This window comes from Manacus vitellinus, unplaced genomic scaffold (assembly GCF_001715985.3).
Source record: "Manacus vitellinus isolate BGI_N305 unplaced genomic scaffold, ASM171598v3 scaffold_40_pilon, whole genome shotgun sequence".
NCBI classification, from domain to species: Eukaryota; Metazoa; Chordata; class Aves; order Passeriformes; family Pipridae; genus Manacus; species Manacus vitellinus.
The window spans coordinates 7,234,004-7,247,709 of NW_021940541.1; the positions used below are offsets into that span (position 1 = coordinate 7,234,004).

The window sequence follows — 13,706 nt, forward strand, 5'->3', positions numbered from 1 at the left end:
TCAGCTGCTGTATACAGAACTTGGTGACCTCTAGCAAGGTGTAAGTAACTGGGGAACTCCGTATGCCACAGTTCCATGGCCACAATAAGTTGACCTGAGAAGAAAAAATATCTTGAATCAAGATTTATTTATCTATTTTCACCCCGTGAAAAATGAAAGGGTGTCAGCTGTCACCTTGAGGGTTGTTAGTTCAACTCATAATCCCACTTAAGCCTTCCTAAAAGCCTGCTGTACAGAATATTTGCATCTGTATATTAACAGTAACAAGGTGAATGTCCTTCTTTTGGGGACCAGCTGTAAAATTTAAGTTTTAATATATTAATAAAATTAATCTCTAGATTCACAAATATAGAACTCTAGATAAAAGTCAGAAAGGTGGGTTGTTAAGCTCCCTTTATTTAGGCTATGTGCTTAACTAGATTGCCCCAATCAAAGTTCTGCAGCTTTTTGGTTTTTAGGAGCTCATACCAAAAGGGATTTCATCAGCCTCTCAAAATAATCCATGACAATGCCAAACTATGGTTTTTCTCCTAATATCTAAGCAATATTTCTTCTGTTGTGAAATACATTAATTAAATCTTGACCTAAACCCAGTGGATATTTGGAATAGTTGATGGTGACCCTTCACAGACAGCTTAGGCCTATGTTTCTGTCCTCCTCTCCAGGTTTTTCTTTATTGAGGAACACACTTCCTTCAGCTGCTCTGAAGTTTTCTTAATCTTTTGATATTTTTCCAAACTGCAGTCTGTGTGTATTTTTTCCTGAAGTATACTCTCCAAACTTGAAAATGCCCCTAGTTCTGGTTACAGTCTTACCCCAATTATTCCAATTAGAATAAATACTTCTTGGATCTTCTGTATACTAATTCTGATAATGCACCTGGGAATGAGGTTTGCTTTATCTTGGTTTGTAATTGTAAATTACTGGACATTATTCACTGCCGTATTCTACTCCAGACAATTATTCCCTGGTGCCTACTCAAACATTTGATTTTCTGTCCAAAGTGTAGCAACTTGTCCTTGTCATTACTGAAATTCACATTGTTGAATGCAAACCATGTGTCCAATTCAAGACCATTTTTCAGTCTTGTCTCCTAGGGTTTTTGCACTCCTTTCCCATTCCTTCTGACCTGTAAAAAGGATATACTTACCTCTGTCCATCCTCTCCATGCACTATATTGACTGTTTCTGCTCCTAGTCTTGTCCAGAGCAGAGAAAATATGGCTTTATTCCAGAGAAATTCAATTTTTGTAGTATTTTTGGGGTTAATTTCAACATCAAGATATTTTGTGTAGACTGCACCTTGAGTGAGGTCTCCACTGCAAACAGAATGAAGACAGCAACATGAAGTTTGACGGGGCAGAGATTGCTGAACCAAATCACATTCTCCACAAACTTTCAGTTTTTCCCTTTGTTACAACAGAAATTTGCATTTTTGTTGTTCTTTAACAGAACACAGCACCAGGGCTCTGGGGCGTTATGCTCTGAACAAGGAGAGGATGAAAACTAGTACTAGACACTTTATTGGGCCTGTGGCAGGAGACCAGAGGGAGAGGAGAAGAGTGAACCGGGGGCTGTCCCCCAGGCTGTGTGCCAGGTTTGCAGGTGTCACTGCAGGGAGAGCTGCAGGTGAGCTGGAGCACAGAAACACAGAGCTCATGGAAACGGAAGTGACTTCCATTTCCTTTTCTCAACCATCCATCTGCCCTCATGGGTCTTACTTACGTAATAACTTCTTTCATATCTGATGTTAAGCAGAATGTTTGCAATGCAGGATAAATGTTCACACAGCTTAAATATGTGGAAAATATGCAGACCAATGTTAGGAGCATTAAATGCTATAGAGAAATAATAATTTAACTTACTTGGCAATTTCATATTCTTTTGTGTGCCCCTCTGTGTCATAGAAAACTAGGTTTATGTCTCCTCTCGTTTTCTTTACACCAGACAGTTTTATAAATACTTTTTGTCTCCAAGCTGCATAAATAAAAGCAAAAATAAATCTAGATTATCATTGCTATGAGAGACCTAAAAATGCTAGTATACCAGGAAGTTATTTTTTTCTAACTGGAATTCATTCCTGTTAAGAAATGGAAGACTTTGTGAGCTTGAATTCTGATAACTAATGTAGCATTTTTTGTCAGAGATATTAGCAGTTGTTCATAGAAGCAACACAGGTACACGGCTGTAAATCACATCAAGGCAATGACTTTTCAAACAAGTGGACAACTGTAACAAACCTTCTCCACTCACCAGCAAAAGGTTCATCTGCTGCTGTATTCAAAAAATACTTTTGGTTTTCCCTCTTCAATTTATCAGGGAATCTGTCAGCATAGTGCCCCATCATTGGACATCCCTCGGGCGGACATGGGAAACAGTCTCCCTAGGGAAAAGAAGAGCATCAGTTAATGAGTCTTTTTTCATCCTAGCTCTGATGAAATTAAGGCTCAAGATGTTGTTCTGATCTTGCAAAGCTGTGGCAGTGCTGTATATTGTCACAGCTTACCACCAAAACCTGATAAACTTGTTTTAGATAATGGCTCCTGCACCCAGGAGGGTGTAGAATGAGCAGGTTTGATATCTGTGTATGATAATGGTCTGAAACTCATTAGTTCAAATATTTTTCAGTTAGGTTCTAGTTCAAAATGTAAGCCAATTTTACCCTCCTAGTGGAAGAGAACTTGCCCACATTCACATTGCAATATCATATGGGAGAAAATAAATGGAGCATCATTCATAAGTGCATTAATTTAGGTGCTCTAATCTGTGTCCAATGTAAATTAGAGGACGGTCGAGGATTCTGGAGGCTCCAAATGTCTCTTTTTCCAGCCAGGAATTAGTAGGATAGATATATCTAACCTATGTGCCCTTTGCATAAAAGTTTGGGGCGATAATTCCACGAGGTTTAATTTTTTTCCCACTTTTTTGGTGATATCATCTATGCTTCAGGATTCATTTTCCAGAGTGGAATAGTTGATGGGAACTACTGTGTGCTGTGCTTCCTCCTACACAACCACACCATGGGACCACAGCCACCAGCATCTAAGTGCTACCTGCCCCTGAATCCTGGATGATTTTCTTTACTCCTCACACAGTCCTGGGCTGATGTACTTACTTCCTGAAAGGATTTGTACGTTTCACAGGGATATCCAAGGTATCCAGTGGGATAGAGGATGCTTTCAAAATAATATTCGTGGCTGCGTGAGTGATGGCACCCCCCGAGCACTGTAGCATCTGTTGGAAAAAAGTTTATGATCATCAGTGAGACAACCTCTTGTTATCCTATATGAGAGTTGCACTTGTCTCACCATGGAAACAGCTGAGGCACAGAATGGAACAACAGCATGGTCTGGTATTAATCCTTTTGTCTGAATTTGCATGTTTCTACTTGTAGAAGAATTACTGTTTTGTCTGTGTTTTATATGGAGAACTATGTGTCATTACCTCAAGATTTCAAGGGAGATGTGTTGGTCTGCTGTGATGTAACAATCCCTTTTAAGAAGACACTCACACATATGCATATATATATATATTTGAGATGTCACAGCTAGATGATTACATTTTTATGGCTTAATAGAGCATGGAGAATCCAGCAGCCTTCTGCCAACCTGTCCAAAGCCTCTGAAAACAGAGAAGTCTCAGGGAGAGAGCTGAGGCATGTACAGTCCCTGGAAACGCTGAGTGCTCTTGCCTAATTCATGCCTCATAAGTGCTGGATGCTCTTTACAGCATCTGCAAGATGCTGCAAGAAACCAGAGATGGTGGTGTCATGCTGCTGATTTGGTCACAAGACTGGCCTATCTCAGCCTGGAAAACCTCCTGCCGGGGTTGTTGGACCTGCCCACTCCTTGTCTCCTGCTTTTTGGGTCCTACATCTAATTTCAAATTACAGAAGCAAACCTCAGGCATGAATGATACCTCCTTTCCCTACAGCATTCTCTGTGGAGCACTGTTCTGTTCCAGCCTTTATTTCTCATTTCCTTTTTAACTTAGAAGTAAATAGGCAAAAAGAAATTTTGTTTTGCTGTTTTCTCCCAAACAGGCAGTTATTTTCACAGTTCATGTTTCAGAATTGAGCAAAAATAAAGTACTATGCATGTTGGAAATGTATGTTTACCTGCAATGATAGCTTCAAAATCGCCTTGCTTCATCTCTAGAATTAAATCATTGCATCCAGGCATCACAGTTCCTCCATTTGGGTAAAAGTCCAGGTGCCCAGTGGTGTTATACATTCCAAACCCTGAGATGTGCATGTGATGATGTCAGTGTCTCGCTGACGTGCCCATCCCTGCAGGTACTTACTTGCACATGAACACTTACCTGCAGCAGGAAAGTGAGCAGCATTACTGTGAATAACATCAACAAAGTTTGCATCTGAAGGATCCAACCTCACCTCAGGAGGAGTGCCTTCAAAATAGGGCCCAGCTGGGTCTAAACCTAAAAACCCACAACATTTATTAGTTGAGGGAGGGAGAGAAGCGTTGCACATGTTAACATGTCTTTTCCCCACTTATGACATCGGGTGTTCAGTATTGTACAGGGCATGCTCAGTAATGATGTGAATTATAAGCTAAACTGTAAAAAATATGCAGCAGTATGCTTCTGTGAGCCTTTTTGAAAACCTATTCCAACAGGAGTAAAATTTTTTTTCAGTTCATTATATAATAGCATATTATCACTATGAAGGAGGCATTTCATTACCTGTGAGCTTATTACTGTCCTGTAAAGCTTTACAAACAAGTATAACTAAGGATCCTTGCTGCTTTGTCTTTGTGTGGGGCTTGATGTAACACAGTGAATGATGGTAATGTTACAAACTTGTTAGCTATGTTTGTCCTTCCACTAAAGTCTTCCTGTAAAGAGTTCTTAACCTAAATAGAGAGAGAAGATGTAATAATTTTCCTCGTTTCTAAGAGGCATAAAGTTTGAATACTGTTATGACAGGTAGCTCCACCACTACCAGTAATTTAATTCCAGTCTACAGACCAGTGTGTTGCAAGTTTCTTTCCCTTAGACATGGGCTGTTGGCTCTGCATCTTGGTGAACAGCCTACCTGTTATCCGTCTGATGCCTCGGATCCTTCTTCCCGCTTCTCCTGCAGTATGTGCTCCCAGACTGTGGCCAATTAAATGGATTTCATAAGGGGAGTATCCGAACATTTTCTGATCATTAAAGTGGTGGTGGTGGTGGGAGATAAGAACACAGGCTTTGAATAACAAGCAAAGAGCGTGTCTGACATTATGGGCCTCTGGCAACATCTAGAACGACTTTCTGCATAGCAAACAGGGTGTGAGCCCCTTGAGTTAATTATTGTTTAAATTACACTAAGAATTGATAGAAACATGATCCAGTCTGGAACTTTAAATGCACAGTGATGCAGGATTCACTGCTGTAGTGTTGGCATATGCTTCCCGTATTCCACTACCCTTGCTGACAAAATATGAACCTTATTTGGATCAATGCCTAATGTCATCTTCCATAACAGTGATCTTATTTTTTTCTTTATGTACTCTATTATGAAGCTATTTTTTATCACATGTCTACTTAGAATATATGATCATATCACTGAATAATAGTTTCATTGACAAGCTCAGGGGGGGTGACATTCTTCTTTTTGCCAAGTGTCACCTGTACAAGACCTGCACTGCTGAGATATTACACGTGTTTTGAAGGTCAAAAAGGAGATTAATCAGTCTGTAGGCTGTACAAAGGGGACAGATTTCATTCAGGGATTTGATGTGTTTCGTAACTACCAAACCCAATAAGTTTGCTAATTGCTTGAGGCTTTTAATTGAGTTTTGTTTTGTACTGTGTGTACCAAAAGTAGATCAGTAGTATTGGCCCGTCTACCTTTATTGTTAGATGGCAGACTCCTCTGAATACATTTTACTGCAGTACTTCCATTTCCAATGCAGTTTAACCTTTCCTGCAGTCAAACTCTAAAAGTTTGTAAATCGGGGAAAACAAAAGAAAGTCTAAGCATCACCTATGCATTTTTGTAAGGGAAGAAAGGGAGGCCGAGACTGCAAATGGTGCAGCAATAGAGATAGTAAATGAGAAACTGAATCCATCTTCAAATGACCTGGGATTTACACATAAAGATCCAGGAGCAAATGTGTGAGGCTAGGTATGAGTTTCCTAGGTAGGAACAGTTGATTGTACCCCAGCAGAATCTAGAAAAGTGGTCTTTGATTGTCAGGTGCTGCAATTTTGGCACTTTGCTTTGTGGGCTCTGAATTATCTCTCGCAGCACTTTAAAATGAGCACCTCCTGACCAGGATCAATCCATGGCCGTGCAGGATTCTGATTTTCAGCTGCTCCAAGTACTCATGAGTCTTTCTGAAGTCAGTGGGAAATGCTGATACACAAATTTTGCTAGTGAGCAATTCTGTGCTCTGTTTATAAATGTGAACACCTGCCTTCAGGAACATGAAGTTCAAAACTAGAAGGCAACTGGACAGTTTATTGTGTCTGTAGACTGCAAATATGGCACTATCAAGTGACGCAGCTCCTGCTCATTTTGGTGGTGTAAGCTGAGATCTTAATGTACTTCTAGCACATGTGTATAATGCTTGCAAAACTCTTATAAGCACTGAACCTGCCTCCTTTCCACGGAATGCCTTCTTGCCTGTATCATCGTATGGAAATGTTGCCACCTACTGGTCTTTAATTAGTTGGCACATCTTCTCAGCCACATTAGCTTAATTTGCGTCTTTTGTGGCTGATAATTAGTGTAATTAGCTGGATCTCTGCTGCATGCGCTGTGCAGCTCTGCCTGACCGTACTGGACAAGGTTCAAACCCAAAGCAGCAGTGTCATAACCCCCCTGTATCCACTGAGGAATTGCAGGAGGTGAAGCGGGGTCTTTTACCTGTAAAGTTGTTACGAAATAAGCAACCTCAGCCCCAATCACGCGGATGTTGTTCACTGCACTGACGTAGGTGCCTTTTGCACCTTCTTTCCAATCCACAGCAATGCAGTTGATGTTTGCCACTTCCAGTAGCAGCTGATGTGGGAACACACAAAGCAAAGTATTTAAGAAAACAAGTAATAATCAGAGATTCAACTTAAATCAGAAAAAGCATTAAAAGGTAACATAATAGGGAAATATCTCATTCTCTACAAAATGGGACTATCACTGTAGCCCACACCACACTGAAACACACATCTTCTTACTAGACAGAATATATTATTCCAAAAAGTATCGATTATGAAAACTGTAATAAGAATATTTTACTTTATACAGTGTTTTTATGCATATTTGAAACAATTTGGAAAAGCCATACAACTGCACAGTTTTTTCTATGTGCAGTATCTGACTTTCTTTGAGGGATGTTAGTAGCTTAACTGAATTGTATAGGAAGAAGACTTATTTATTAAATGCCTTTAAAACCGAGAAAGTCATGTCAGACTGAAAAGACATGGAGTAGAGCAGAAAGGTTCTATTTCAGCAAAGAAAGCTAATGCACTGGTCACTTCAGTACTGGGCATGGCCTTGCAGACATCAGTGATTTTTCCAGTCTGCAGTTATAGTTTTCTGTAACTAAAGCTCACTTAAGGCTGAGATAGAACAAGGAGTGGAAACAAAAATTAATTCATGTAAAACAGCTAAGGGTGAATGACAAGGAAAACAAAAGCTTGAAACCCTAGTGCATCCTGGACTCTCTCCTTTCCTGTAGTTTGTAGTGTGGAGAGGCAGAAAGAAATACTGTTTCTTTTCAACATTTTTTCACTGTAATCAAACAAAAAGCAAAAAGTTTGATGGTGGTGCTTTTGTTGTGGTTGGTTGGTTGGTAGGGTTTTTGTTTGTTTTAAAAACTGAATAGTGGTGAACCAGAATAGTATTTATAAACTGAAACTTGAGCTTTACAACTCCTGAAGGCCTTTTGACTGAAGGACAGTTCAGTTTCTGTTAATGGGAGCGGCAGTGTCTAATCCAATATTCCGACATGGCTGTAGAGACTGGAGACACCTGTGTTCAGTTTATTGCTTTGATCTGATCTGTAGGGTTTGGGAATGGAAACTCCCTAGAGAAACAGCATCTCAGAGATGACCAAGAAACCTTGACTTTGCTTTATCTTCCTGAGTGGGAACATTCTGTTTTTTGTGAAATTTAATTCTTGGTTCGTATCTTCTACTACCCAGTGAACTGCAAAATGGAAGGTGAATGTTAGTGCCTAAAGGATAGTGACAAAGCTACTACTGCTGATGGAAATCAGAGGATACTCTCTCATACCAAGCACATTTCTACCACCCAGCCTGTTTTTCCAGTGCTGCCAAATCCGTGAATGATGAAGGAGGTTTTCCTGTGTGAAGAAAAATGTGAGTTCTGGATGGTTGAGCAGTTTATCGCCGAGATCACCTGTATGTTTAAAAAAAAAATAAAATTATCTATTCATATTTTCAAACATTTAAAAAAGTCAGTCTGCAGGACTAAATGAACTCCTTTGAATGGACAAAGGTCTGTGATTTTCGGAACTCAGGGACCCCTTTATCCCTCTTTTCTTAATTCCACTATGGTTTCCAAAGGGTTGTTGCCATGTGGTTTCTGCTGCTCCTATCTGCTTAACACAGGAAGATCCCCCTTTAGTGGAATATGAAGCAACCTAAAAGGGCCACAGTGTCAGTGGTGTCTGTTGGCCTGACTTGGGCGAGTTCCTCCAGGGTGCAGCCCACCAACTCCACAATTCCTGCTTCAGCTTGTCCTTTTACCGACCTGACCTTTGGCTTCAATGTGCTGCTTGCATCCAAGCAGCAGCCTGTTTTGCCATTAGCTACTCCAGAAAGGCTGGAAGAATTTCATGCAAGAATTGCATGCAGTAGGGCTGAAACTGGTCTTCACACATTGCTGCAACCTACTTAGTTATATATTTTTCTTTGAGAATGATATCTGACTATCTGTATTGTTTTCAAACAAATACAGAGGCTGTGATGTGAGCTCAGAGAGTTTGGGTGTGGATGGGCTGTGCCCTAGATCATAGATACACTTAAGTTTAAATGTACTGGGAAGTAGTGCAAGAAGTATTTTGGTTTATGTTATCAGCAACAGAACTGCTGAGCAATTTGCTGAGTGTATCTCGTGTGCTGACACGTCCCTGCTCTGCAGATTGTAGAACTTTGTTACAGGTTCTCATCCATGGAGCATTAGATTCTCAGTGTGGCAACCAGAGTTGCTGTAAGCAATGATGTCTGCAAGGGCAGTGGTGTGGCATTATAGTTTGTAATGCAATGTAGTTCAGAGGAATGCCAAGCGTCCCTGTACTGCTCAGGGGACACGAGGTTTGGGGGTCTGAAAGGAATTTAGCAGCTTCATAAGCATTTACTGAAGCCACGTGATCCCAGCTCCTGATCTTCCAGGTTCTTCCACATTGCTCTGCTCAGTATTTCAGGGCATAAGCAACTTGAGTAATTCTACTTTTAGAGTGCAGAGAGACAGGTGAGAATGTAAAATTACTCCAATTTCAAGGTGGAATGTGGGTTTGGAAATTGCATAAAATCAGTCACCTTCAGACTTTTATTTTTAAAACTCACAGTATCTTCTAACTCAGCTCCCCTTTAAGTCAGGAATATTTGCTCTCCCATCTGATGCTCAAAAGGCTATTTATTTGAAGGAGGTTGCATTGTTGCTCAGAGACCTAAATATATGCAGAAGGTAGTCTGCTATAACCTATAACCTTGTGCAGGAAAATACCAGGAAACTTTTTGTGTCCTACAGATCATTCATAATGAATGTCCTACACTCATTCTTTTTTTTTTTTTTTTGTACTTTACACCAAAGTACGTTCATTACTGCACCTTCAAACTACCTTCTTATTTCGACTTGTTTGCCTATGGTGACTGACATAGATTTGGTAACAAGTTAATATTTCTAGGTTTAGTCAGTTTTTTATGTTAAAAGTAAATGTCACCTGTGAGTTATTTCCTGTTTCTCTGGTGTAGAGAGTGAAGCTGATGTTCATATGCTCTGGAGAATCAGGCAAACCTGTCAGAAGTCTCCCTGGTACCCCAGACCAGGGTGGGTCATCTGTAAAACACCCAAGCCTGGGGTAGCAAACTTCTTTACCTAGGGAAGAAGAAATAACTTGTTTGTATGTCCGATTCCCTTATGCTCGGTGATGTATTTGGGACTACAGTAGTCTGAAGAGCAGAAAACTAAGTATTTAATTTTATGTTAAATTTTGAAACTCATTTCTTGAAGTTCATTCTTGTTTCCTTCATGCATTTTGCCCAAAACAGGTAACATTAGGGGAGCAAAATACTTAGAGAATAAACCAAGTAAAGACCTACACAGAGTTTTGACACCATTTCCTAGGCTGGTAAAGTATTGGTTCAGTTTCTTTTTAAAAACAGACTTTTAAGAAATGCTCATTAGAATTGCTTCTGCATGGTTTCTACTCCAAAGCATTGTGTGTCTGCTCATAGGAATGAAGCATATCTACCTTGTACTGTGAATGATATGAACATTTCCTTTAAGATAGTAGGGTTTTTTTCTAGATCAAATGGGTCTCATGCTCACTTATCCTTAACTTTTATGTTTTAGTACAGTTGTGCTAAACACCCTGTTGCTGATCAGTTCTTTGTACATGACAAAGAACTGTACATGTACTTTGTACATGTAATGTAAAGAGCTCGTGCATTGGCTTGATGGGACACGTGACACTGAATTTCTCTGTGGATTTTCAGCACAGAGTTATGTCTGTTGTGTTCTTAATAATAACTTGTAAACAAAGCAGAGCCTTTTAGCATTAGTTCTACGCACAGTAATAGACATTGTCATGCAATGACCCACAAATCATACTACAGTTTCAGTGTAAAGGAAAATAACAGTCATCATATCCTATATATCATTTCATATGAATTCACTTTCTAGTGGTAGTTTTTAAGGTATAATGTCTCACCTGCTACTGTGCCAAGGAGATAAAATGCAATAATCCACATTCCAACCACCTAAAGCAAATTGAATACACAGGTTAAGCATTTTGCTTTGAGTGATTTGTCCTTTTAAAAGGAGTGTAATACAAAGAGAAATGCAAAGACCTGCACCTGAAGAGGAATAACCTCACACGCTGGTCTGTACACAGTGGGAACCCATCAGACAGAAAGCAGCTTTGCAGAAAGAGGCCTGAGACTCCTGGTGGGCACCAACTGACCACAAGCCAGCAACATGCCCAACACCCTTTGCTGTCCTGGGCTGCTTTAGGAGGAGTGTTGCCAGCAGGGTGTGGGAAGCGATCCTTCCCCACCACTCAGTTTTGCCATTCATTGTATTTCTTGCACAGACAATACTACATGCAGATTGCTGAGGGAATTAACCAGAATCCAAGGTCCTGATTTCTTTCCAGCTGTGAAGAGATAGGTGAGAGGTGTGGTACAACACAGACAGGGATCCCTGTAACTTGATCAAGTCTGCACACTTGCCAGCTTAGGCTCCTTACTATAAGAAAGACATTGAGGTGCTGGAGCGATTCCGGAGAAGAGAACAAAGCTGGTGAAGGGGCTGGAGCACAAGTCCCATGAGGAGCGGCTGAGGGAGCTGGGGTTGTTTAGGCTGAAGAAAAGGAGGCTCAGGGGGCACCTTATAACTCCATACAACTACCTGAAAGGAGGTTGTAGCCAGGTGGGGTCAGGCTCTTCTCCCATGCAACCAGAGACAGGACAAGGTGAAATGGCCTCAGATTGTACCGGGGAGGTTTAGATGGGATATTGGGGGAAATTTCTTTACAGAAAGGGCTGTCAATGGGAACAGGCTGCCCAGAGAAGTGGTGGAGTCACCATCCCTGCAGGGCTTTAAAAGATGTGTAGATGTGGCACTTAGGGACATGGTTTAGTGGTGGACTTGGCAGTGTTAGGTTAAGGGTTGAACTTAACGATCTTAAAGGTTTTTTCCATCCGAAACAATTATATGATTCTATCTTCAAGCTCTTTGGGCTGCTTTTAGCCAGGGCTCTTTTTATTTATGCACTTTCATATCCCTGACTTTATACAGATTCCTTTCGTCTACACTTGTTTATTTGTCTTTTCCAGGGCAGGAGTTCCATTTATTTCACCTTTCTCCCTTCCCATTTTCCTCATTCACAGTTCTCAAATTCCTCTTCTTCTAGGTGTTTCCTATGGCATCTTCCTCCCATTTCATCGTACCGCTTTTATTTTAAACCAAAAATTTGAGCTGTCACTCCTGGCCACTGGGATAGCTCATTAGAAGTATTAAGAAAAAATGGGAAATGTAGTAGTTATAATCTTGCTGTGTGAGCAACACTCTCCAAGGGATATTTCTACAGACAGGAGAAAGCTAGAAAAACAGTGCTCCAAAGCTCCTTGACACTACAAAATGCTCTTGGAAACAAAGAAGAAACAATTCAGAATTTTACAGAATTTGTCCTTGAAGCTTCTGTGACAAATGTCAAACAGGAGGTATATGTGATCCACCTATGTACGTGTTTTTGGTGGAAGTTGGATTACTTGGCTGTAAGACATGGTTTCCTAACAAAGCGAAATGGGAGAGGTCAGAGAGTGTGTATCAGTACTCTCTAAAAAACTCTGAAGTCTCTATTTGGTAACAGCTTGTTTATGTATTAGGGCAGAGAAAAGAGGGTAAATATCTAAGCAGTGAGCAGGAGGTGCAGAGTGCTGAGCTGAGAGGAATTATGAAATTTCCTTGGAAATACAATTCTGATCCCAATTCTAATTTATCCTTCGGTGTAGTTAACAGAAAAGAAAAGATCAATCTGCTCAAGGAGAGTGGAAATCAGAGAGGAGGTCTGGCAGTAAGAATAGGAGAGAAAAGGATCAGGAGTTATTTGAAGCTGCTGGTGAAGGACAAGAAGAGTGAACTGTTCGCCAAAAAGAGCAGCTCCCTTCAGCTGGAATATCTGTCAAGCACTCCCCATCACCATGCTGAGAACCCGATGACAGGAAAATCACAGATGATGCAGCACATCAAAGGGATTGCAGAGCTTGGGAGCATTTGTTTATATTTAATGGACAGTCCTCCTACCCAGGAGATGTATAGTCCACGTTGGGAACACTACCGCAGGAAGGATAGTATAATTCCTTTTCTGACCTAAAATCTAAAATGCAAGTAATTTTAGAAAATGTGGGAGACTGTTGACAAATAAAGGTGATCCACAGTTTCTTTCAGAGGATCTTCCTTTGAAGGCAGAAAATTGAAATGGACACATAGCTAGGTTAGTAAAAGAAGCAGCAGAAATGTTATTATTAATGTATATAATTTGGATAGAAGACAATTTTTTAGTGGGAAGCCTTTTTATATTGATCTATGATAATGACAAAAAGATTGTAAAGAGGTCAAAAAATCATGTCTTTTTAAAAAGGGTTCAGGCAGCATACAACCTGAAAACTCTTTCATTGGGCATTGAAGAGGCGTAGTGCTGAACAAGAGGAACTGGAATTACTTGTTTGGGAATGTGATCTCAGCCTAAGCAGTAGTGCTGGCAAGAGGCTACTGAACACTTAGCTCAGTTAATATACTCAATGGACAGAAGACGTGCACTTTTGAAGCAAAACTGGCACTAAATATTTCTAAATTGCTTTTCAGTTCAGGAAAAAAAATTTGCAAATACTGATAGACTGACATCCTATTGTATAAAAGTTACACTGGAGCAGTGGTTGTCCTTCACAGTAGGCCATCAAGTCACCTTCAGGACACTGTTGCTCAGTCTGTGATTCATGGGCCACTTGTAGATGGTT

At 40.4% G+C, this 13,706-nt stretch overlaps 1 protein-coding gene across 1 annotated transcript; it reads right to left on the reverse strand.

Annotated features, from left to right (window-relative positions):
- Window positions 1-23: 23 nt before the first annotated feature.
- LOC103756375 (pancreatic lipase-related protein 2) lies at window positions 24-12,473 on the reverse strand. The gene is made up of 13 exons (XM_029961997.1): window positions 12,459-12,473; window positions 10,898-10,946; window positions 9,908-10,062; window positions 8,236-8,361; window positions 6,871-7,005; window positions 5,053-5,161; window positions 4,320-4,436; window positions 4,117-4,239; window positions 3,115-3,233; window positions 2,253-2,382; window positions 1,865-1,976; window positions 1,151-1,318; window positions 24-94 (listed from the first exon to the last, which is right to left on the reverse strand). The coding sequence occupies exons 1-13, from the start codon at window positions 12,471-12,473 to the stop codon at window positions 31-33; spliced, it is 1,422 nt and encodes a 473-aa protein (XP_029817857.1). The 3' UTR covers window positions 24-30.
- Between the last annotated feature and the right edge of the window lie 1,233 nt (window positions 12,474-13,706).